General features: G+C 47.9%; 1 protein-coding gene across 6 annotated transcripts in view; it reads right to left on the bottom strand.

Annotated features, from left to right (window-relative positions):
• Ppfia1 (PTPRF interacting protein alpha 1) overlaps nucleotides 1-24,700 on the bottom strand; it is a 78,296-nt gene that overhangs the window by 1,991 nt on the left and 51,605 nt on the right. For 2 of the 6 annotated variants that reach the window (XM_032891325.1, XM_032891321.1), the window contains 15 exons: nucleotides 23,869-24,100; nucleotides 21,817-21,846; nucleotides 19,131-19,282; nucleotides 17,985-18,157; nucleotides 17,603-17,696; nucleotides 13,519-13,600; nucleotides 13,229-13,429; nucleotides 10,867-10,929; nucleotides 10,354-10,380; nucleotides 6,670-6,845; nucleotides 6,480-6,577; nucleotides 4,018-4,193; nucleotides 3,476-3,544; nucleotides 2,237-2,402; nucleotides 108-178 (listed from right to left, as the gene is read on the bottom strand). In XM_032891325.1, coding sequence (XP_032747216.1) covers nucleotides 120-178; nucleotides 2,237-2,402; nucleotides 3,476-3,544; nucleotides 4,018-4,193; nucleotides 6,480-6,577; nucleotides 6,670-6,845; nucleotides 10,354-10,380; nucleotides 10,867-10,929; nucleotides 13,229-13,429; nucleotides 13,519-13,600; nucleotides 17,603-17,696; nucleotides 17,985-18,157; nucleotides 19,131-19,282; nucleotides 21,817-21,846; nucleotides 23,869-24,100 — 1,798 coding nt within the window. In that variant the 3' untranslated portion in view covers nucleotides 108-119. Of the gene's footprint in view, nucleotides 1-107; nucleotides 179-2,236; nucleotides 2,403-3,475; nucleotides 3,545-4,017; nucleotides 4,194-6,479; nucleotides 6,578-6,669; nucleotides 6,849-10,353; nucleotides 10,381-10,866; nucleotides 10,930-13,228; nucleotides 13,430-13,518; nucleotides 13,601-17,602; nucleotides 17,697-17,984; nucleotides 18,158-19,130; nucleotides 19,283-21,816; nucleotides 21,847-23,868; nucleotides 24,101-24,700 lie in introns of all 6 variants that reach the window. The other 4 variants (XM_032891320.1, XM_032891322.1, XM_032891323.1 and 1 more) reach the window with 4 other exon arrangements.

The following is a 24,700-nucleotide window of genomic DNA, read 5'->3' as shown; positions in this document are numbered from 1 at the left end:
AATAACTGAGGTTGGCTCTCAGGTTCCAAAGCTGCGAAAGTCAGGTGACATGAAGTGGCCCACCTGGGCTGTACTGGGGGTGTCTGGAGCAGCAGCTCTCTACTCACCAGCAGGAGGCTCTAGCAGGAGTAAGTCCTGACTGTGGCAGAGTCCAGCCTCTGTGCTCCGGACACACTACCTGTCTCCACAACCATGGGAGGAAGCATGCAAACACAGCGTGCAGTTAGTGTTAAATATCACACAAGGGGACAAAAAAAGACATTCCACACTATCAGGACTTCCGGTGTGAGGCGAAGGCAGCCTGCTGTGGGGAAGGAGCCAGGCAGGAACACCATGGTGGCCCAGAAGCTCCCTCTGAGAGCCTGGAACCTGGCGCTAACTCAGAAGCAGCAATGAGCAAGCATCACAAACACCATCTCAGGCATCCATGCAAATGATAACTGTGAAAGGGTCCACCATGTTTCTCCTGAGGCTAGACCACAGACCCTATAAAGGACACTACACCTCCAAGTATCCATAGGTAAATTCAGCCCCAAGAGGACCTCTGGGAAGGGCTGAGGCTACACTCCTGAGGTGTGTGTGTGGGGGGTGAGGGGGCAGAGCTCCATGTAGTGGGGCTGAGGTGAAGGGCAGGCTGACCAGGACAGTGGCTCCTCTAAGGAAACCAATGCCCAGATTCAGTTTCCATCAGAAACTGTGGAAACCACTGAGATGCTGGCTGTTATTTAATAAACAGCCAGCATGGCTTAAAAGACTGAATGGGGGCTGGAGAGATGGCTCAGCGGTTAAGAGCACCCAACTGCTCTTCCAGAGGTTATGAGTTCAATTCCCAGCAACCACATGGTGGCTCACAACCATCTGTAAAGAGATCCGATGCCCTCTTCTGGTGTATCTGAAGACAGCTACAGTGTACTTATATATAATAAATAAATAAATCTTAAAAAAAAAAAAAAAAAAAAAAAAAGACTGAATGGGCCTGTGTACAGGAGAAAGTTAAGCTCCCATAGCCACACTCTCGGAGCCACTGGGACAACTGGCTTTGTGGAAGGAATGCCTGCCATGAACACTGCACCTCTGTTTTCCTCCCTCAGCTGAAGTTCTCAGCACAGCTGGTAGCCAGCAGATGCCTTCTCATATGTGAGAGTAGAGGAAGCCACCTCCACACCTAGACTCCTATGCCTCTTTCTAGGCTGCTTTCTCTTCGAGCACTAATGCTTGACTGAGGAAGTGTGAGCTTTAATGAAGAAAGCCTGCATGTGCCCATTCAGCCTCAGCTAGGCTGGCACAGCAGGCTCACACTGGCTCTTATGAAGTTGCTATGAGCAGACAGACTAGACCTTCCCCTGAAACACAATACTGAACCATGGCCAAAGCAGCCAGAGCTTTCTACCTGATGTGCTTTCCAGCAGTCCAGCCCAGTGAAGCTTTGCCCCTGTGCATGTCTCTGCTTTATGCAATGAGACCAAGAATCCCAAAAGAACACAGCTAACCATCGTCCATACTGACAAAGAGGGGCTTGCTTGCCTGTTAGGACTCAGGTTTGGCTGCTTCCAGTATGTGGCTGTCAGTTATTAAAACCTCCTTAGGTACACAGGGCATAGCCAGAGGGCTTGCTCAAAAACACGCCTGCTCAAGGTCATGTGTCTTCTAGCAGCAAAGTTCAAGGCAAACCTCTGACTTCTATCCTGTCAGAAGCCTGGGGTTAGCTGTACCCCACCATCTCCGACTGGGGCCTGCCTAGTTTCAGCATATCTTTCCTGTCCTATTAATGGGACATATGACTAACAGAGGAAAGAGGTGGAAACTGCACCATTTACAATTTGCTCAGACCAGCTGTTGTAGCTTATGCTTGTAATTCCAGCATCCACAAAGCTGAGGCAGGAAGCTTACTGTGACTCTGGAGACAACCTAGGCCACTACAGTAAGACGCTGTCTTAGGAGTGAATTGAGGTAAGGGCTTTGGCATACAACACGGAGCAGGCACACTTGTGCTGCCTGTCAGGTCCCATCCCACAGCATGGGCTCTACCCAGTTCCAAGAACACAGTATTAAGCCTATGGAAAACAGGTTAAGATTCAATCAAATGAGGATTTTCTTAGTTTCTGTTAATCATGACGATCCAGTGTTAGGGTTAGCTGAACAACAAGTACACCTGAGCATGCAGCTGCACTCCAGCGTCCTGGGAGCAGCCAGTACCCACTCCCCACATGTGGTGGTTGCAGGGCCCACCACATACCGTCCATCTGAACCTTCTTTGGCTGCATAGAGGGAGATGACATAGAGGAGGTGACCCGGAAGTTGGCAGGCAACGTCTCTGCAGAGCCAGAAGCCAAGCCACGGATGTCCTTTGGTCTGAACTTCTTCCTCCAGGAAGGTGCCCTCCTGAAGCTTTTGTCATCATCCTGGCAAAGCAAGGAGACAAGTGCTAACCAACAGCCATCAGCCAGGCCCGTGTTTTCCAAGGTTGTTGGATCACAGGGCTCTGGCAGGTGTCTAGCTAACGTTTGCCATGACAGCACAAGTGGCTGCCCAGTCCAGATCTACAACAGAAAAGGGCTATGGAGACACTCCTCCTCTGGTCACCCTGGAGAGCTTAGGCCAGTCCTGGGCTGTGACCCTTGCCACACAGAAACCACCTCACAGACTGGGACACAGCCAACAAGATTTGTATCTTCAGAGGTAGCTTCTGTTCTCTCTGTCAAACCAGAGTATTTTTCAAGGCCCAATGATAACAGTTCTTACATGTGATGTCATGGGTTTCAAGAGGGGAGAAATAACAGTTTTGAACAAACATATTTCTCAGACACATCTCTCTCCAAGACACAGCACTCTGGGCAAGAGTGACCATTTCTCAATATAAGATACAGCTGCTGCTTCTGGGCTTCACCGAGTTCTATTCCTTGATAAAGCATTTATGGGACATCAAAAGCCAACAACAGTAAGCCAGGAATGCTGAGGTACTTGTGACTTGCTAAGGCAAGATGCTGCAAGTTCAAAGCCAGCCTGGGCTATTAGTAAGACACTGTCTCAAAACAAACAAAACCCTAAATAGAAAAAAAATTATTAAAATCATTCTTGCTGGACAGTAGTGGCTTGTGCCTTTAAATCCCAGCATTCAGGGGCAAAGGTAGGTAAATCTGAGTCTTATAAAGGAATCCCAGACAGTCAGAGCTACCCAGAGAAACCTGACCTGTGAAACAAGTAAAACAAAACAAAAACCATTCTTTTCTGGGCGGGACATGGTAGACAGTGTAGGTCTCTCAACACCAGCTTCTGTGTACATACACATCTGGATCTATGAACACACTCCTTAAGTAGCATTTCCCACATGGTTCTAAATATGCTGAAATGTGGCCCACACAACACCCATGAACACACGTGTGGGCTGGGCTGAGTTCTAGGGATCAATTTCCAGCCCCAACAGCAGAAAAACAAGCAGTCCAAACAGAACGAGACCATCAGGCTAAGCACTCACCTCATCAAACCTCCGATCAGTCCCGGTGACCAAAAGGTTGTTGAATTCTCTTTCCAAGACAGCGCGAGCCTAACAGTGAGAAAGCCACCAAAGCTTTCATAAATTACTAAGAAGGGTGCTGGCATATCCCACTGCCAGGGACACCCTGACCATGATGGAATCCAAAAGTCACATCTAATCTGTGGTTGAACTTGAGGGGAGAGGAGCCATAGTAAGTGCTATGCAGATGGCTGGGAGTATGAGCTAATGTTGGTGTTCTATAGAGAAGTGGAAATTTCACATTTTCAAATATGCTCATGAAGCAAAGAAAGTTAAGTAAAGCAATGGCCACAAAAGTGAAATTAATAAAACTTCCATGTAGTAGCTTGAAACAGAGTGGACAGAAGTGTAGGGCTGCCCCTGTTGACCCTATGGGCATCCCCTCACTATGGAGATACAGAAGCCTTCGCTAGCTACACAATGTTAAGCTTCCCTGAACTGGAGGGAAAGTGAGCATTACAATCAGGACTTCTGGAACACAGGCCTGACAGCTCTGGGGTCACCTGTGTATTCTGTGTTGGAATCTGTAACAAGAGTGCCAGGGCGCTGAAATCGAACGTCTCGTCCAAGGCCAGAAGTGCGCCGTGAACACCGCTCTCTATTAGGTTGTTGGCAAACTCTTTAAGGCCGATCGACAGGATCCAGCGAATCACCCGATCATTGCTCCAAACAAGCACATCTACAAGAGAGTAATAAAGTAAGTGTATGGTGGCCAATACCCTGCAGCACAGGAGAAAGGCTCCCTGCACAAATTCTGACCCTGCACACTCCTGAAACAGAACCAAGCGCCAGGTGCCAGCATCACACACACCACAGCCCTCACATAGGAATCCTACCCACGCCACTCAAGAACCCACTGGAGGGGTTGGGGATTTAGCTCAGTGGTAAAGCGCTTGCCTAGGAAGTGCAAGGCCCTGGGTTGGTCCCCAGCTCTGAAAAAAAAAAAAAAAAAAAAAAAAAAAAAAAAAAGAACCCACTGAAACTACTCCAGGGAACCCAGGGGAGAGAGACACAACTTACTCCACTTCTAGGAACAGAATGGAGTGACAGCCTACAAACCTGAGGACCAAGGCAGATTCTTCCTGTCACAGACAGACCCACCTCCACAGACTAGATACTTGCTCAGCCTGCATGTTCCAGGCAGCTACCTATGGAACAGTTTGCTGGGATGCTGGGCACCCCCACTCTCTCCTCCACAAGAAATGTGCAATGACCCAGGGAACCAGGGCAGTGCTGAGGAAGCTCCCATTGGCTAAGCAGCCTGTGGTCCTTAGTCTTCTAGGGTCTCTTCTGTATAGCCAATGTATCTTGCATTCAGATTTTTGCTCAAGGTAAAGGTTTTTATGTTAATTGGCTTTATGATGTGCCTTGATTAGGGTTACTATTGCTGTGATGGCCATGATCAAAAGCAACTGGGAAGGAAAGGGTTTAGTTCTCTCATCAAAAGCAGTGAGGGCAGAAACTCATGCAGGGCAGGAACCCGGAGGCAGGGGCTGATGCAGAGGCCATGGAGGGACACTGCTCACTGGCTTGCTCAATCTGCTTTCTTATACAATCTTATACTACCAAAATTCTCAGTACTAATTAAGAAATGCCCTACAGGTTTTCCTACAACTGGATCTTATGGCAAGATTTTCTCAACTGAGGCCCCTCCTTTCCAATGACTCTACATTGTGTCAAGTTGACCTGAAACTAACGAGCCAGCACATAACTCAAATATCTTCAATGTTTTTCTCATTTATTTTCTTCAGACTGGGTGGGTCTTTCTTTGGAGCCTCAGCTGGCCTTGTACTAATGGTGCTTCTGCCTTAGCTTCCTAAGCGCTGGGGTCACAGACATATGTTACCATGACCAGTACTCATGGAGAAACTGAAAGACATTGTCTAGCACAGGGGCTCAGGAGGCCACACCTCATGACAGGTACAGTACTCCATTAGCACTAATGGAGAGCTAAAAATAGTCAGTCTAAAAATATGCCCAATCACTTCCAAAGACAGTTCCTGTCAAGTGCAGGAAGACAGAGGGCCACAGAGAACAATGCAGCAGATTCAACATTCTGCCCCCAGATGCTGCTCTGAAAAAGAAGCCATTCCCGGTACACAAACTGCCTTTCAAATGTGCGGTTTGATTTCATTTTTCTTTTTCTTTTTCTGTTGTTGTTTGAGACAGAGTTTCTGTGTAGCCTTGATCGTTCTGGGATCCACTCTATAGACCAGGCTGGCCTCGAATATATACAGGTCCTCCTGCCTCTGCTTACTCAGGAGTGTTGGATCAAAGGCGTGCACCACCATTGCACGGCCGCCTCTCCTCTTTTTTATATTTTGTTTTTCGTATTAAAAACAGCATTTCTAGGGCTGTGGTGAGCAGCAAAGAGATTAATTGAAAGAGACTAAAACATCTAGTGCTCACTCAGTTCAGAACCACTGCTAAAATCATCAATGACTTCCTGACTTCTCAAACTATCTCTTCAAGCAAGTAACTGTCTCCACTGCTGGGGCTGCAGCAGGGAAGAAGGCCCTAGAGGAGAGTAGCCACCCTACAGCCTGCTCTGCTCCTGTATGTGCCCCTCCCTCATCCATGCTGCTATCCTCTCCAAGAGCTGGCTGAGGGTGGCCTGGGGCCTCCTGCCTTTCCTGTGGGATCAAGACCCCTGACTACCCCACAGCTATGCATTTCATACTTATGCAGCATGCAGCAGACGCATCATTGTTCTGCATTTTTAAATGTCAACACACAGGACATATATAACCAAAGGATGTCAATAAATGTCACAGTTAAAGTAGCAGCACTGATGACTGTACAGGCATGCTCTCTATCATTCCTTTCCATCTTCCTCAGGTTAGGCCAGTGCCTCCACCTAAAGCCTTCCGGAAGTCTTCCTAGTGCTGCTCAACAGATGTTCCACCCCACTGAAGCTGGAGCACAGGTAGCAGAAGCCAGACGACTGCCCAGGCAGGGAATTCACCTCTTGTCTCATTCTGACTCTCTTCTCGTTTTCTTTCCAGTTCTTTTCGGTCATAATTCAACCTTCTCAGGCACATAATTCCACACTGGAAACTGTTTCTGTTTACAGACACACAACAAGAAGAGATTATGCGGCGCTAGCAACAGGGCAAGCCTCAGGGCAGAGAGAAGCAAAGTGAGTGTCCACTTGCCTATGGAAGCTGTCGACCATCTTCAGCTGCCCTCGAAGGTCTTTCTTGGTCAAGTGATCCAGCATCCGGGCATCTACAAGGCACTCCATGAAGTAGCTGCGGTACTGCGGCAGGCCCAAGCTGGGCAGCCACTCGTTGCCAATCCACTCGTGGTTCATGTCCCCATACGCTAGCGTCTGCTTTTAGTAAGTGGGTGATGTTAGTTCTGGGTTTCAAATCTACCACACTTTCTGAAGACTAAACTAATGACAACATTGGACTTGGTAACTCATGGGTGATTGATCTCCCATCCCCATCACTTAAAAGTTAGTAAGACTTCAGAAAAAGGGAGTCATTAAAAGTCTAGGGCTCACTGCTGAGTTAACCTATCCAAACAAGCCACAAGGAAACCACAGGCAACTGCAGAGCCCCTTCTGAAAAACTGTTAATGCAGCAACTCAGAATGACCACGACTCATGAACAAGTTTGAAGGGCAGGTTCAACTTGACTCATTAAAATTATCTCTGGATGGCTTTGACTTCAGATTTAACACGTTTTCATAAATAAATTGTTTATTTAAAAATCAGCAAAAGTTGATCAGAAAAAAAAATTTAAGAAACAAACCAATAGCTAACAGGACACATATACAACTATAAACAAGACATAAACACTCCTTCCAACCACAAGCACAAGGAGGGGTGGGGGGTGTGTGTGTAAAGCAGCTTTTCCTTGAAAAAACTCAGCACGGTGCAGATTGAAGTAGCAATTATCAATTAACTACTTGGTTTACTTATGTTTTCCAGAATTCTCCACCTGACACTAGAACACTCCCCTTCTTTTTCTTGACAGGGCAGGTACTACCATGCTGCCAAGATAAGACGTAGAACTTCACACTGCATCCCATCAGCCCATGTGGTCCTGGGCGGCCACTATCTCAAGGACAGCACATCACAGTCAACTTTTTGGGTTGCTCAGCCTCTTAAGGCATGGATGACAGCTGCACAGCCCCATAACACATCCAGGATGTGTTTGGCTTGGTGTGGTGCAGACGGAACCAGGCCTCATGTACAACTTGGCCACAGAGCCACACCCAGCTCTCAATGCTGAGCTGCACAATATTTTCTGACTCAGAAAAAAATGAATCAGAATCTGTAACTCCAGTACTTATGAGGCTGAGGTCTGAGGACTGCTGCAAGTTGAAAATCAGCCTGGGCTACAGGGCAAGATCCAGCTTAAAGACAGGTAGAAAAGATGGGAGAAAAAGGAAACTAGCAACTGGATAAATACAGGATCACATATCCACCTATTCAATAAACCAAGACAGGATGGTTGTTTAAAGCTGAAGTCAGAGACTAGCCTGGGTAACACTGCAAGACTTTGTCTCAAAGGGATAAATAACAGCTAAAAACATCTAAATACCTTCCAAACATTTGTAAATTAACGCACTTCCAAAATAATAGTGCAAGGATCTGTATCGCCATCAAGTCAATCAACAGCACACTAAAATAAGACCTGATAATAAGAGGCTTATTGTCATGGGGGCATAATCTGGGTCAACGTTTGGGGAAAAGAAAAATACTACAAAAGACAGAGAAACACCACGTGAAAGGCTGCCCCCCCTTCACTGTAGAGAATTCAGCATTCTGGGAATGGAGTCAATTGACCTTCAAGCAACACAGAGCACCTGAGAGAAGTGTAGCTGTGTCCTCACTAACTACCAGCACTGAACCACCAGCAAGAAGACACACAAAGCCAGTGAGCAGGGAAGGAAGTCATTTACAAAGGACATGACCAACTGAGACTGGAAGCTACACTACAGCCCCCAGGCCAGCACCCATTCCTACAGACTAAGAACCAACTGGAACCTAGGTTAAAAACATCCCTTTAAATGACTGAACAGGTCTGCGCTGTGGAAATGAGCACCTGCAAGTAATGAGAACAGGTGACAATGCTGGGAGAAAAGAAAACAGCTTCCCTCCGCTGTTAACCTGCTCCAACCAACAAGGACACCGAAGAGCTACTAAAAGAACTATTCTACTACTGTCCCTAAGTACTCTGGATCGTCACAAGATGCCATTATCCTCAGCACAAGGACCCACTTGGATCTGCCTTCTTTGAATGAGGAAAATCCTATAAAGGGCCAAATGAGGCAGCACTGTCCCATCCAAATGCTTCCCATGCATGTCAATCACTTCTGTGTGGTGGCAGCTGCACTGAAGACTTAGTCCAGGGAGCCTTCTTTTCTCCTACTATGCTGAAATGACCTAGGAAAGGAAGGGCACACAGAGCCAGATGTCCTAGGACAGAGGAAAACTGCACAGCCCAGACACAACCCAGACTCAGCAAAACTTAGGCTACAAAGAAGCAGGGTCATGGCCACACCGCTCTTGTTGATGGTTCTGAAGTGTCTACAGGCTATCCTGTGTGGGAGAACAGGCAGAGACCTCTGCCTAACAGCTCAGTTGGGAAGAGGATTGTGAGGGAGAGGGATACAAGCCCCTTCTTTCACACCCCACTGCAAAGTATGCTGCTCACACTTCATTGCCTGAGACAGCATCATTTCCACAAGAAATGGATATGTGAGGTGCACTGTGATCATCAGAAATTAAGCAGCTGACTTTCCTGACTGCCCATAAGCAGCTGCTAGCCAGGCTGAGTAATGGCAGGGAGAGGCAGAGCACAGCAAGACCAGTGGACTAAGCCTATGTCCTTTTTCTGCATCACAGCAACATCTATATAGGAAGGCAGCTGCCTATGGCTGGGAAAACTAAGAATATTACTTGTCCAGGTCCACAGTTCAGCCATGCTAAAATCCAGGGACAGAACAACTGTCATTCATCTGAGCTACCCGAATGCAGAGATGGCAAAGCACTCAGGAAAAGCTCCTTGGGTGCTGAAGAACTGGGGACTAAGAATGCAAACACAGTGAGAAGGCTCAGGGGGCAGAAGCACTTACCAACAAGCCTGAAAGCAACCCTGGAACCCTGGGACCTACACTGGGGAAGAGAAGTGACACTCCTGCGTTGTTCTTTTAACTCCTATGGCATGTGCACACAGACACAGATAAACACAAATAACTAAATGTAATGAAGACTTTAGCAGGAAAATGCAAACACTCATGAGACAGGAAGAAGCCTCACTCTGAGAGTCCCCCAGGGAGATCTTGAAGTCTCTGTAGCATTAGGGCAGCACTCAGTAAGACACCAACACAGAGATACAGGAAAGGCATCGTGTCTTTGAGGTTTGCAAATTATTTCACTTTTTCTACCAAGAGATCTTGAAACTAAAGTCACCCCAGCAGGGAATTCTGTGCACACTTAAAGATGTGGGCTCGGGGGGGATTTAGCTCAGTGGTAGAGCACTTGCCTAGGAAGCGCAAGGCCCTGGGTTCGGTCCCCAGCTCCAAAAAAAAAAAACCAAAAAAAAAAAAAAAAAAAAAAGATGTGGGCTCCTGTGTGAGGGACTCCACACTAACAGAAGCCTGAGCTTGTGAAGAGCCACCACAAGGCCTCTGTGAGACTATTCAAAGTTGTCCATGAGACGCTGCCAAGCCTGCTCTGGGCTCATCTAAGTTTTCAAGTCATTAACCACACAGAGCAGACTGGGATTCTAAGAACATCTAGAAAGACAAGTTCCACACTTCCCCACCACAGACACTTTCTGTTGCCACACAGTGAAGGTAGGTAGGTAGAGAAAGACGCCAACCTGAGCCCAGCTTCCCTCCTCGTCTTCCTGATGTTACGTGGTTAGGAATGCAAAAGAACAAACCGTTAGTGTTTGTAAGCTATGGTAAGGCAAGCAGGCAAACGTGGATAGCTGGACATGTGAACATGCTGGGATCACAGCAGCATGCAGTCTGTGCAGCACCAGCAGCCTGGGGTTTTCATGCAAGAAACACACCCTTTCCATGCCAACATATCAGTAAGAAGGAAAAGCTGGGTTTCACTATCACAGTGGAGTGCTAAACTCAGCTCTCTCCCCAGGGCAAATCAATTCTATCTAAATGAGCATGTCTGCAACTGTAAGATCCTGGAAAGAAAAAACTAAAACAAAAAAACCCCTCCAGTTTGTACACTTAGTTGATACCCTAAAGGGGTGGGGGGAGGGAGAAGGTCTGAAACAACTGAATATTAACACTTTCATTCCCAACAGAAAGGCCAAAGCCCAAGCTGGTCTGACACAGCACGTGCCCTGCGAATGCAGGCTGCAGTGACTAACCGTTTGTGGCGTGGCTGTGAGTGTTTCCATCTCTTCATGTGTCAACCAGACATTTCCTGTGGTCTAAGGTGCCCAGTGCACCAGCCATATCCCGGGGCCAGGGAAGCATGACAGAGAGGAGAGGGCACACAAATAAACTTCAGGCACAGGAGCCTGAGGCAAGGGCCACTCTTCACAGAAAATGATAAAAGCCACATCAGCCCAGCCCTCCTGTCGGCAGTGATACTCTGCAAGCAACTGCTCAACAGAGAAGCACTTACAGCTTCCAGGGCTGAGCTGCTGTGTCTGCCCCTGAGGTACGCAAAGAAAAAAACAGCACCCATTTTAGACTTCTAGAAGTGCTGGCTCTCTCACTATCTCACTGGACTGAAGGTGAGACTCCGTGCAAGGCCCCGGGCTTTATCTCCAGCACTTCCTAAAGGAATCCATCCCACAAGCAGCCTCATTCCAACATTGACAGAAGGCCCCTCTTCCAGCTGGCAGGTATACACCAGGTGACCAGCCCAGACAGGCCAAAATTACCATACCATGTCCCCTTTGCCTCCCCGTCACAGCCAGAGACAGGACCAAAATCTACATGCTTGTTACTGTAAGCTCAAGGGAGGGAATCTATGCCTGTGCCTGACAGTGTGGAGGGAACACTTCCAAGCTAAGGAAGTCGGAGCACCCCATATGAGCACAGCTGAGGAAGACTTTGGAGGGGCCTCAATGAAACTACCAGGGACCAGGAGGGATTGTGGCAACAAATGCCATTCTCTGGATAAGAGCTCTGAGCCACAGCTGAAGATAGACCCAGGGTTCATCCTACAGAGAATAGAAAAACTTCAACACTTTAAAGTAAGTCTGAGTTGGGGTGAGGCCTTAAGCTGTTGCAGAAAGGTATGTGCCAAAGGTACTTCAGGGTTTCTCCAGTCACTCAAGCTAAGTCAGGAGTACAGCCATGTCTGGCTTTCCCCTTTGGCTGATTTTTTTTTTTTTTGGTTCTTTTTTTCGGAGCTGGGGACCGAACCCAGGGCCTTGCGCTTCCTAGGCAAGCGCTCTACCGCCGAGCTAAATCCCCAACCCCCCTTTGGCTGATTTTTACAGAGAAAAATTACTGTCCAGTGAGAAAAAAAAGTATATTCTCTGGTAACCAGGACACTGGGTGGCAGCAGCTATCCCTCACTAGCACCATCCAAGTTGCTCCACAGAGCTAGCGTTCCAGAGAAAACGCAAGCAGCTCACTCCTTACATGCTGCCACGGAGCCCATGCCAGGGCAGAACTCACAGACTGAGGAGGAAAGGAGCTGGATGCCAGTGAATTTTAATTCGGCAAAATAAGTCTAAGTGTTCTTCCCTTGATCTACGGTCCTGCATGCTCTGCTTCGACTTAAGGCAGGGAGGGAGTGCCCTTCCTGTCCACAGCCTACCTAGAGGGAGTACTGCAGATAAAGAGGGCACAATCCCACCTCTGTGACAGACTGGCTACAGGTCCAGGCCAGCAGACACCCCTGTCCGGTCAGAGACCCTGGAACCCTACTGCTGCACTGTGAGAAGTCTGGGCAGAGGACTGTGTGACCTGCTCAGCAAATTGCTTATTCTGTGTGAATGCACATTCCAACTCTGCGTGGTCAGGGGTCATCAGGCATGAAAGGCAAAAGGCAGGAAGTATAGAATAAATACTTTTTAATTTCTGCCCAGAAGCCCTTGGGACAACGGGTACAATAAATGCATGTAAGGTTTTTTTTGTTTTGTTTTTTAAATAAATTATTTATTTTTTGTGCATTGGTATTCTGCCTGCATGTATGTCTGTGTGAGGGTGCCAGAGCCCCTGGAACTGGAGTTACAGACAGTTGTGAGCTGGGAATTGAACTCATGTCCTTTAGAAGAACAGCCAGTGTTCTTAACTGCTAAACCATCTCTCCAGCCCCACATGTGAAGTTTTTAAGAATCAATTTCTGCCTTTAAATATCTTTCTTCTTGAGGTTGTTCTAGACAAGCTTTCATTTTTAACCCAGTGGGGTCTCCGTATGTTATCCCTGTTGGACTCAAAGCTCTGATCCTCATACTCCCATGAGATCAAGTGGGCCTCACACTCAACTTCAGCCAAGCTTTCCTGAAAACCTTTGTCCAATGCTGAGAATGAACCCAGTACCTTTCACATGCTAAGCAAGTACTCTACACAGAGCTATACCCTAGCCCAAAATGCTCGCTAGTCTTGGGTCATTCAATTCATACAAGCAAATTCTAAGGCATCTACAGCCATGTTTTAAACGAGTCCTTCTGGGTGTTGCAAAGACCTAAGGAAGGATGGGGTGGTCTGTAGCCTTCCAGGAGATAGACCCTCCTCCCAGAGCACAAGAGCATGCAACTGGAGACTTACCGTCCTAGATGTGGGTGGAGCAGAAGGGCTAGTCAGTGACATTATCTCTTGGATGGCCAGCCGCAGCTTCAGCCTGTGCAAGGGGTTGCTGATGCCAATCTCCCGCTGGATCTCGGTGTCTGACAGGGCTGACATAATGGCACCACTCTTGACGTTTGCTCGGCAAGCAGCCACATACCAGGCAGGCATCCCAACCCAGAGCTAGTCATGGAAACGAGAAGGCCAAAGCATCAGGCAAGTACGAGAGGCCTTGGTGAGTTCCTATAACACAGCTAGTGACAAGGACTCACCTCTAGCCACACCACCACCGTTGGCCCATCCCACTGTGCGAAAGGCAAGCCTTGCCTGCGGGCCTCCTCCAGCAGCTCGTGCCTAGGAGGGAGACACATTCAAAAGAGCCAGTTAAGTGGGCATCTTTGACCAATTTCTAAAACAAAACAGTCCCAAGCTGCTGGCACACTGGCTTGTGTTTACTACAGAATGCCTGCATTAGGAGCTGGCTGAGTCCTTTATTCCCCAAAGAATCCAACCTCCTTTGAAAGAATGACCACCAGCTTGAATGGCACCCAGTAGTGGTCATACCTAAGTTCATATAGCACAAGGGCAAAACCTAGGCACCATACCCTTTTACCCTGGCCAGAGAGCACATGCAGGTTAGCAGATGGATACCTAGTGCTGAGTGTCCTTACATCTACAAGAATGGTACCCCTCCCCCAAAAATTGCAAATAATGGGGCACACCTTTAATCCCAGCACTCAGGAGCCAGAGGAGGGTAGATCTCTGTGAGTTCAAGGCCAGCCTGGTCTACATAGTAAGTTCCAAGACAGCCTGCACTACATATTGAGACCCTGTCTCAAAAAACAAAGACAAAAAACAAAAGACAAAAAATCCCTTGGGAGCCAGCACAGTGGGCAAACTGCATCCTAGCACACACCAGGTGTGGCTTCTATCCTCACACACAGGTTCTTTCTAAAAATTACATTTCTCCCTGTGTGCATGTGAAGTGGCCAGAGATTCCAGAATCTTTTTTCTCTAAAGGCAAATACTTCATGAGAGATCCAGCTCTGCAAAACCAAAGCACAACCCCAAACCCTGGCTCCATAATAACTGTCAAGAGAGGGACTTTCCCTCCAGTCAAAATGCCACAGACAGCTTCAAGCCTATCTGCTTCAGCCACTGTTGGCTCCTATGGCCAATGGCTGCTTTCTGTCACTGCCTCTGGCTAGGGGCAGATCCCCAAGGCAGCAGCACTGCTTGGTGTCTCAGGCAGAGTCAAAATAGCACTTCTGATCTGAGGGACAAGGCTACTCATATATCAAAAGAGACAGACAAGTGTGCTCATGTGGGGCTCAGGAAGTAACGATCTGTGGGATTGACACCAACCCTAGCTACAGGGAGGGAGCCAGTATTTTGGGGCACCAACTGGTGACTGGGGTACTTTCTGCTTCCTCCAGACAAACCTTCCTCAAAGACAGCTGGTGTCACTTATCAAAACAGGCAGAGAAGCCGCAGGAAGCTGCACAGTCACTCCTTACAGATCAACCCCAAATAAAGATAGAAACTCTGAGCACACAAGGCAGTGCCCATTCTGGGTATATGGCCTGGCCACAAAGTTTCTAAGCTAAGTTCACACTGAATTGGACTAGGTCCTCTCAACTGAGAAGTTTGCGAGGACTTCTGTTATCAGTAGTAACAGATCCAAGCAAAGAACAGGTAGCTAGCGAAGCAAGTACACTGCAGCCCTCAGCTGTTGCCTGGAGCCTGCTGCACCCTTGGGGTGCCCTGAACGCCCTCCACCACTGGCAAGAGCCTTGCTGTTTCTTAGAGCCATGCAGCAGCAGAAACAGTGTAAAGGCAGTGAGACATGAATTAGGAACTAGTCAGATGACATTGAGGACTATCAATCACAAAAAGCAGGACCCAAAAAGGTGGCTAGCACTGGCTTCCCTCTGCCTCCTTAGCCTTCCCTATTGGGCGGTTTGTAACCGTACAGCCCAAACGGAGCCATGACAAGGTTGCATATCTGAGTCTCAGATTTCTTGAGGGGTGCACCTCTCTCCCCAATCATGTCATGGACATAGTGTCAGAACTACAGACACAGAAGGCTCGCTGACTTAACCCTGAGATGTCTTGTGAGAATATTACTACTTCCCTCCTCCCATTGAACCTGGAACTGGGCCGACCCCTGGATCTTGACAATACCCTCCACCTCTGCCAGTTTTCCCAAGTAGGATTTCCGCAGACTCATCAGATGCCAACACTCACTTTCTAGCTACAGAGCCTTCATGCTTCACACAACTGCTAAAGTAAATGTACTAAGAGGGATGTGATAGTCCATGCTTATAATCTCAACACTTGGGAGGCTGATACAGGAGGATTGTGATGAGTTTGAAGCCAGCCTAAGCTACACAGAAAGACCCTGTCACAAAAGGTGAGGAGGGCATCCAACCCCCTTTTTTCTTTTAGTTTTTTGAGACAGGTTTCTCTGTGTGTAACTCCAGCTGTCCTAGAACTTGCTCTGTAGACCAGGCTATCCACCAGGTGCTGGGATTAAAGGCATTAGCAAACCATGTGCAGTGTAATCTGGGGGCATAAAAGTTTCCTAGTGCTGTCCCAGGAGTCAAGAGACTGTTCTAATACCAAGTTTCATACTGCCAGATGGCAGTTCCCAAGGTGTTGTAAAACATTTTACTCAGTTCAAAGGCAGCAATATTCCAGATCAAATTTGGATGGTAAGAAGTTTCTAAAAATTTCCATTTGCAGAGTCCTGAAGGTTAGGAAGCCCACAACACTGTTAGTGGAGCCTGGTTCTTATGTGGGGCACTGACAGGCAGAGATCATGACTGGAAGTCTCAACAGCAAGGCCAGCACCACCCCAGGTGCAGTGCACTGTCTCGAGAGCACTCAGATCCTTTGCAGAGCCTCCCAGTCAATCCTGGCCCAAGGCCTCTTTTTCCTTCTGAGTTCAGCTGTCACTTTGGTCTACCCCTCAGCCTGTTCTTTGATGCACTGTTTCATCCTATCTGCCTGCCTCCTTCACTGATTCTGAATGCAGCAAGCTGTCAGACAGTCAGTCTCTGCAGAGGAAGCCCACACGTCTGTGTCCCTAGAGTGAAAACAGTAATTCTCTTCAGCACAGAGATTTGGTTTGCTGGCTTTTTTTTTACTCTTTGCAAACCCAGGGCCTAGCACACAATGTGCTTGTTCTACCCTAAGCTGCACCTCCAATCTTTCAAGACTTAGTAAAGAATTGATACTTATTTAATAGGTTACAAATTCTTTTTTAAAAAAGATTGTGTGTGTGTGTGTGTGCGTGTGTGTGTGCATGCATATCGGATTCCTTTACAGATCGATGGTTGTGAGCCACCATATGGTTGCTGGGAATTGAACTCAGGGCCTCTGGAAGAGCAGTCACTGTTCTTAACCACTGAGTCATCTCTTCAGCCCCTGGTTACAAATTCTTAAGTATGTCTGTGATAAAAGGTCACAATCTACCAGAAAACATGGATGGCCATTCACATGGACCCAAACCGTAACTGTGGCTGCCTCTATAGCTCAGTTTTTAGGACTATTTGCAGGGCTTGGAGCTATTTGAGGCTGGGTCTCCTGTATCTCAGGCTGCCCTTGCACTCACTATGTAGCAAAGGTGACCTTGAACTTCTGATGTTCCTGCCTCTACCTCTGGCACTATGTGCCACTATGTCCAGTTTATATAGTGCTGGGGGGGGCATGACTTTGTGCATTCTAGGTTAGCACTCTATCGCTGAGCCATTATCACAGCACATTTATCACTCTTTTAAGATAGCCACCATCCCATTTAATATTCAGAAAACCTGTTATGACTTTTATCTTAGAGATGAGGAAAATAGGCACAGGGACATGATTCCCCAGAACCACTGAGCTGATCTGAGCAGGGATAGGATTCAGACTCCAAGCAGGGTTCTGGAGCATGCCATCTCACCAAGACACTTCCCACTGAGGCAGGAATCCAGGCAAGTGCCTTCTATGTATCATAAATGCTCTCTTCCAGGAAGTGTGTGTGTGTGTGTGTGTGCATGCGTGTGTAAAGGGGGAGTATGTATGTGTGCATATTCATGCATGTGGGTACACTCCAGTTACATGCAGAAGCGGAGCTAAACATCAGGAACCATCCTCTATCATTCTCCACCTACTATCTGAGACAGGGGCTCTGGCTGAACTTGAAGTTTGTCCACTTGTCTAGGCTGGCTGGCCAGCAAGCTCCAGGCATCCTCCCGTCTCCACCTCCCCTCCCCTTGGTATGCTGTGCATGCACATAGCTGTGTACAGAATTTGAAACCTCAACACCATTCACCCTGGAGACTGCCTCCTATGGAGACACAATGAGAAGCTTACTTTTTCTGAAGTTTCCGGTTTTTCTCAGCTTGCCCTCCCAGTTTGCTGAGTCCCAAGGCATCTTGAGATGAATTTTCTGTCTCTGAAACACCAGCTAAAAGGAAGCAGAGGCCCCAGACTAAAGTGAATCAACATGGTAGGGTTAAGTTCAGCCTCACTCTCTAAAGGCAGAGTTAAGCTTAAACAGCCCAGCAAACTGTTTAAGACAAGATGCCTTGTCTATCTTGTCTTAAACTGCTAGCCATTGCTATTTGAGTCATATCTGCAGACCTTTCGAGGGCCCACATCCCGTAGCATGGTGGCATGTGGGAGACAGGCAGACACAGAAGCACCCAGGAGCACCTCACACCCTTGTTAAAATGCTTACTGCAAACCTACTAACCTTGCCCTGGTGACTCCTTGCCCAGTGGACCAGGCCGGCCCTTTTCCTTCTTCCCAAATAAGCGGCCAATGGAGGATTTGATGCCCTTCTTCTTTGGGGCTTTGTGGAGGGAGTCCTGGCTACTATTACTGCTGCTAGGGTTGCTCACAGGACCATCCTGGGAGCCTGTGGAGCTTTAAGGAAAGAAAATGGACTTTTACTAGGGGCTGTATCACAACACAGGAGTCTGCATCACAACACAAGCACTGCAACACTTCCCTGAGCTGTTTTTAAGACAGGCTTTCACTCTAGCCTAGGCTAGCCTGAAACTCATGACAACCTTGCTTCAGCCTTGAAAACACCAGGTTGATAGCCATGAGTCACAACACCCAGACGGACACTCTACAATTTTAGTATCTGCTTCTGAAAGTTCCTAAGATGCATCAAATCTCTCAACAGTATGCTGTGCAGTGACACAGGCTGCCAAAAATCACAAAGCAAAGGTTGGTTCTGAAACCCCAGCTTCTTTAGGAAGCTGTCATACCTCTTAAGGGGAGGCCTGGCCTCCAACTAGCTTACAAAGGAGGCCTAGACTCAGCAGAGATAGTTGCTTGCAGGCCAGCAAGTGAGAGCAGCAAAAAGGAGGTGCTCATGGGGACCAGAGAAATTAACTGTCGGTCAAGATTGATGTTTACTACCTGCAGAGCTGGGTGAGAGCTACCATTCAAATGCCCTCCCCAACCCTACTCAGGATAGCACAGAAACTCTACAAATGGCTATGCAATGATGGTCTATCTCACCAACCAAACACCTATTTTCATGACAAGAAGCATTAATAAAGAGGTAGGAAAAACATGGACTGCCCAGCAAGTTGAAGACCCATGAAGGCCAGAGAACAGGAGAAGCCAAGCTGTTGGTAGAACGGCATCATCCAGAACCACACAGGCACTTGTATGTGAGGAGCAAGGCTGTGAGGTCCAGGAGCATCATTCTTCACAACATTCCCCAGACAGGACCTTCTGCTGGAAACTACCTAGGGCACTGTTAGTGACTTCAACTGAATAACCTGGAACTCTTGTATGTTTGATCAAGTTATGGTTAATATTCTTAAACCCCAAAAAAGCACAGTTCCGCACAGGGGCTGCTGTCTTCAGCCCCACTCCTTACTTCCTCAGATCCCTGATGTCCTCATGGCTGACCGTGTGCAGCGCGCCCTTGTGCAGCCTGTCTAAGCGCAGAGGCCTTGGGGAGGATGGGGGGGAGGTTTCACATTTTATCGTCGTCTTGTCGTCTCGTACCTCTTCTCTGGAAGCTGGCAACTGAAGGCAAGATAAGGGCAAGAGCAGTGAACAGTGTACTAAACCCTAGCTTAAACATCTATTAGCCACTTTCTGCTAGCACAAGAGGACAGACACATTTTTTTGTTTGTAGTTTTGTTCTGAGATGGGACCTTGTGAGAGCACTACCACTTCAGCTTTCCTAGTGCCTAAGTTACAGGTGCCACTGTGCCTGGCTAAAAGGCTGCATTTTAGTTCATACAATCTTGAGGACTTCTGTCCAGAAGGGAACCAAACAGCATAAAACAATGTAATTCACAGCACATCTCCCTGGAGAAAGTATGGAGCAGGCAGGCACAGGACACTGGCAATTCCTCCCTGAAGTAGTCTGGGGAATTCAAGGCCCAATGCCTAACAAGGCAGCCAAGAACTGATCCATGCTATCAACCTCATCCTGGCCAACACATCAGGGCAACCAGCTGTCCTGACCAGGAGTTCTGACAGCCTTCCTCAGGTCTCTCTGAGGGAGCACTGTAGAAGCAGATTCTTTTCCAGCAAGTGGCCAGCACCTTCCTGTCTGGGGCTTGGGAACACACAGAACAGCGTGAACAGCATGAACCACACCCATGTGCACGGCTGCATTTCTGGGTGTTTGGACTACTGCAAGCACATATGCAGTTTAAGACCTTTGGTTTAGATAGAATAATCCTGCATATGTCATTAAGATGGCCATGAGTATAGACAGAGGGTCCACAGCCATGAACAACTTCGCCCAGTGGGGTCCTATGGATCTGCCTGCACTATCTGGTTTCATGAAGTCCAGCAAGCATCTGCATGCCCAAGAGGACTGACAGCTGACTGCTGGAATGACACTAAGGGGCACTGGTCCCACTGCAGCCCATCTGCTCAGCATCAGGCTGCCTCAGCTCAGGACACTAACTAACCAGTAGTCATACACTCTACATCTCCCTGTCTAAAATGATCTCAAAACAGCAGTGGGCATCATAGGTCTGAGCTGGGTTCTGAAGGGCACACGCTAAGCATGCAGGAAGCCAGGAGTCCATCGCCTTCTCCCTAAAGCTACAATGGCTAGAAACTTTGGAGAAAATGTTAACAGCTAAAACTGCAATCGGTGTTTAAGCACAAAGCAAAGAATGAGTTCAGGTGCAATCCATATTGTGGGGATGTGCACTATTATGCTCTTGAGCAGAACCTCACTTCAAAACAACTCTCAAGCTGGTCCCAAATCCTGACCGAGACTCACAGGTGGGCCCTCTGTGCTCCTTCAAGAAGGGGTGGCACTAGGACTCTTCAATGGTACCAAGTAGAGAAGTGACCTTCACTAAAGGAGAGGCAAGGTACACCACATGCAACATCTAACCCAAGCCTGGCTCTGCAGACCAGGTCTCCATGCTGGAGTGGACTGTGGCTCACACACTGCTTCCTCACTGACACAAGCCAATGGGGCTGAGAGGACCACCATGCAAGGCAACTGGAGAGTTATGTCACTGTAGCCACCTTGCCTGGCATGGTTTCTTTGGTTGGCGACAGGGGTAGGGATGGGGTCTTGCTTTGTATTCCAGACTGTCTTAGAACTTGTGACTTTCCTGTTGTGCAAGGGCACTGACTGAACAGCACAAATACATAGCTTATTCTTTTTTAAACTAAAAAAAAAAAAAAAAAAAAAAAAAAAGGCAAGGAGACAACAAAGCCCAGCACCATGAGGACCATGCTACTGGCACACATCAGTGGCAGATGGGGATGGAAGTCACCCCTGCTCCACAGTGCAGTGACTAGGAAGTTTGGTGACAGGGCAGGGCTCCTTGACTGGAGCATGGAAGATCAGAAGTAGAACGTCTAGGTCAACCACCGAGAGCTACTGCCAGCTCTTCCCAACTCTGCCTAGCACCGACCTCACTACTGACCTCTAGATACTGCCAGGAAACCAGGGCAGCTGCAAAAGGCCACCAGCTCAGCTTCTGAAGTCAGACAGACCTGAACACATCCCTGTGCCCCAGACCATGAGACAGACACTTGAGCTCCACATTGATAAACAGAGTAAATGTGATGACCTGTATCCCACAGAGATGCAGAGAGTTTAAGACAATGGTTCCAGTGCCCAAGAGGCTGAGGAAAGAGGATTGCCGTGAGTTCAAGGCAGATCTAGGCCACCCAGTGAGTTCCAGGACAGTCTGAGCCACAGATTAAGACCCTTTTCTCAAAGAAACAAAATTGTTAATAAACAAACAAACAAAAACAATGCCTTGGCCACACTAGGCCCATGGTTGGCATGAGCATGAGCTCCCTGTGAGCCGGCCCCAGTCTTCACCACAGCACATCCCTGCAGCTCTGCCTCCGGAAATCTTAGTTTCATTCTGAACAGTGGACAAGCATGCAACCATCAAACACAAGTGCTTCGGCCCCAGTATTTCAGGGACAGGCTTCCCACACGACCACCATCAGGTCATGCAGGGTCAGACTAAACACTGCTGTGAGAAGTCAGTTACTTCTCTTCATATCACAGCAGTGTGTTATTCATGGAGACACAAGGTGTGTAAGGTCAGTAAGTGATTTACCTGTCTCCGGTGCTTCCTTAAGTCACTAGGCTGACAGATGCGTGTAAAGAAAGGAGAGAGAGAGCTGGTTTACTGCACACGTGGGGGAAAAGACTCAAGGACCAGTGAGGCAAATAGGCTAAGCAGGGCCAGAAGGACAGACACAGGTTTAGCACTGAGAGGAAATATCACTGAAAATAAACATTGTCAAGACAGTTAAAAATGATGCAGGTTTCCCAGGAGGCAACACTAGTTATTACTTGGCTAAGGCTGAGTCTGAACATAGGAATTGGATTAAAACCCAGTGGATTTCTCTGAGCCAGCCTCTGCATCTAGTTACAATCACATAGGAATATAATAATTCCTCCAGGAGCTGCTACATTATCTGTTATAAAGTCAAACAAACCTGTTCTGAGTTAACTGTCTACTGCACATTAATGTAAAATCCCTACCTAGAATTTTATTTACGTTTTCAAAACGATGTTGTTTAAAGCAGCAAGAGTAGAGGCTCCCCTCTGAGAAAATGTGTGGATAGTGGGTACCAGGGAGAGCCTTTACATCTTACAGTTTCTGATGAGAGTTCATCAGAGACAGCAGCAGGTAGCTCAGAGCCATGTGATACTAGAACCAAAAGGGGCTGTGCCTGTGCACAGCTCCCATCAGTACCACATGCGGTTTGTCATCTCTGCAGAATCACAGGCCACACACCACTCCCTGCCTGTGGATACATGCAGGATACACAAGTAACAGAGAACAAATCCTTAACATGAAAAAGCCCAACAATCCATTCTTCCAGCATATTGCAGCAAATGTGCACTTGGGTGCCTGTCATCTGCAGGAGCTGGAGGAGGACTGTTGCAGCACACGGTGCTAGATGGGCAGACAGACAGAGATCTGGGGTCAGGATCATATGGAAGCAACTGACAGTCAGCAGGTCTAAGCTGAAAGAAGATATACAGCTATTCCTAAAAACTGTTTGGAAGGAGAATAAAGGCACAGACCATGCTGTGAAAGGTAACATCTTACCTACTACACTAATGACACTTACTATACAGTGCATCAAAACACAACAGCCTATACTACTGAACACGCCATTAAAGTTATTCACCATTTAATTACTCGGCCACCACCAGTGCTATGGGACACTGCAAATGAAAGCAGCAGCAAAACAAGTGTAGCATGGCAGGTGGCTGGCTCCCAGAGCAGGTCAGAGGGCAGTCACTATGTGGGCTCTCGGGACCACATGTACATGCCCTCAACAGTCACTGGGTATCCTGACATCTGTATACCTGGTCACAGAATTTCTGGGGCAAAAGTGCCTCAAACTGACCAGTCAAGATGCTCATCTGCTCTGGAGCCACAGAAACACCCCTGGTGTGAAACACTCTGGGCTTAGAAACACCCCTCCTGTGAAAGGCTAAGGGACTCCTTTGCACATTTTAAAAAATGTGTTGGGGATGGGAGCCAAGCCTGGCATAAGCTAAGCAGTGCTCCCTCCACCAGTGGCCTCCATGCCAGGCTTTCTGTAACTTTTCCCACTTGCAGTGCCTCTCCATAGTTACTTCTGCTGGAAATAGGCAGCACACAGCACTTTCTGGCTGATATCAGACCCCTGCCTAGCATCCCACAACTAAGTGTAATGTGCTGGCTCAGTCACTCAAGTATTATACATTAACTATAGTGTGTGTGTGTGTGTGTGTGTGTGTGTGTGTGTGTGTGTGTCTATGTGTTAATTTATACATTTACATTACTAAATAACTACATACTAGTTAACTTAAAAAAAAGGGGGGGGGGGTTTGGGGATTTAGCTCAGTGGTAGAGTGCTTGCCTAGCAAGCGCCAAGGCCCTGGGTTGGTCCCCAGCTCGAAAAAAAAAAAAAAAAAAAAAAAAAAAAAAAAAGACAGGTTCTCACGATATATCCCTGGCTAACCCAACTTATTACACAGAACAGGTAAGATACAAACGCATAGAGATCACCTGCTTCTGTCTTTACTCCTGGAACCTCTTGGAGGAAGATATGATTTCCATGTGTAACTCTTCCCCAACAGGATGAAGTAAAAAAGGGCCACTTACCAGAGTCATGACACCAAGCCTGTCCACCTCCCGGGCAGGACTGTGAGGGACCCTTCTGGGTGTGGACCGACCACTGCCTGGAGGAGAGGAGCCGGCAATCGAGGAAGCAGGGTAGGGGGGTATGGAGCTCATTGATCTAAAACGACCAAGATTGTCCAAGCTTCCACTGCCCACTCTGCTCTCGATCTCCTCTGCCCGCTGCTCTGTATTCTCCTTCTCTTCTTGGATCAGTCTAAAATATAAACAAGGCCATATTTCATCAGGAAGCCCTGTGTGTGTGTAAACAGAACAAACCAAGTCCAGCTGGGGTGGGGGGTCTTGTGTGTGAGCCCAGCAGCTGGAGCTCCAGCAGGAGACGCTGCATCTAACAACAGAACACTGGTGATGTTGGCTGCCTCCCTCCACTGACAGCTAGAATGGTCCTGTGCTCTTACTCAACGCAGGTGAAGGCATGCTAAGCACTGGATGGCAGACGGAAACCCAACTGCTTCTGGTCCACAGCATGCTCCTTTCTCCCTCACCTCACACACCAGCATCCTGCATGCCCTGTGGCTGTCCATCAAGGAACTGCTCTCAGTAGCAAGGTCATGATCTAGGCCGTTTCTCTATGCACAGAGGGACAGAAGAGTTTCATCTCCCCCAGTATGGTGCAGGGTGGGGCAGGCTGCCAGAGGTAAAGGCTACCTCAGAACCCCAATACTCTGCTGTAGGAGGCTGTAAAGGGGATGCTGATACCAAGCATGCTATGCTTTCCCAAGAAAGCAAACTCCTGCAAGACTCCTCTCTTGGGTTTTCAAGTGTACAGCATCCTAGGCCTCATCATAACACCCCT

The sequence above is a fragment of the Rattus rattus genome, chromosome 2, assembly GCF_011064425.1.
Source record: "Rattus rattus isolate New Zealand chromosome 2, Rrattus_CSIRO_v1, whole genome shotgun sequence".
Lineage (NCBI taxonomy): Eukaryota > Metazoa > Chordata > Mammalia > Rodentia > Muridae > Rattus > Rattus rattus.
The sequence above is the reverse complement of the archived record's forward strand: the minus strand, read 5'-3'. Positions and strand labels throughout refer to the sequence as shown.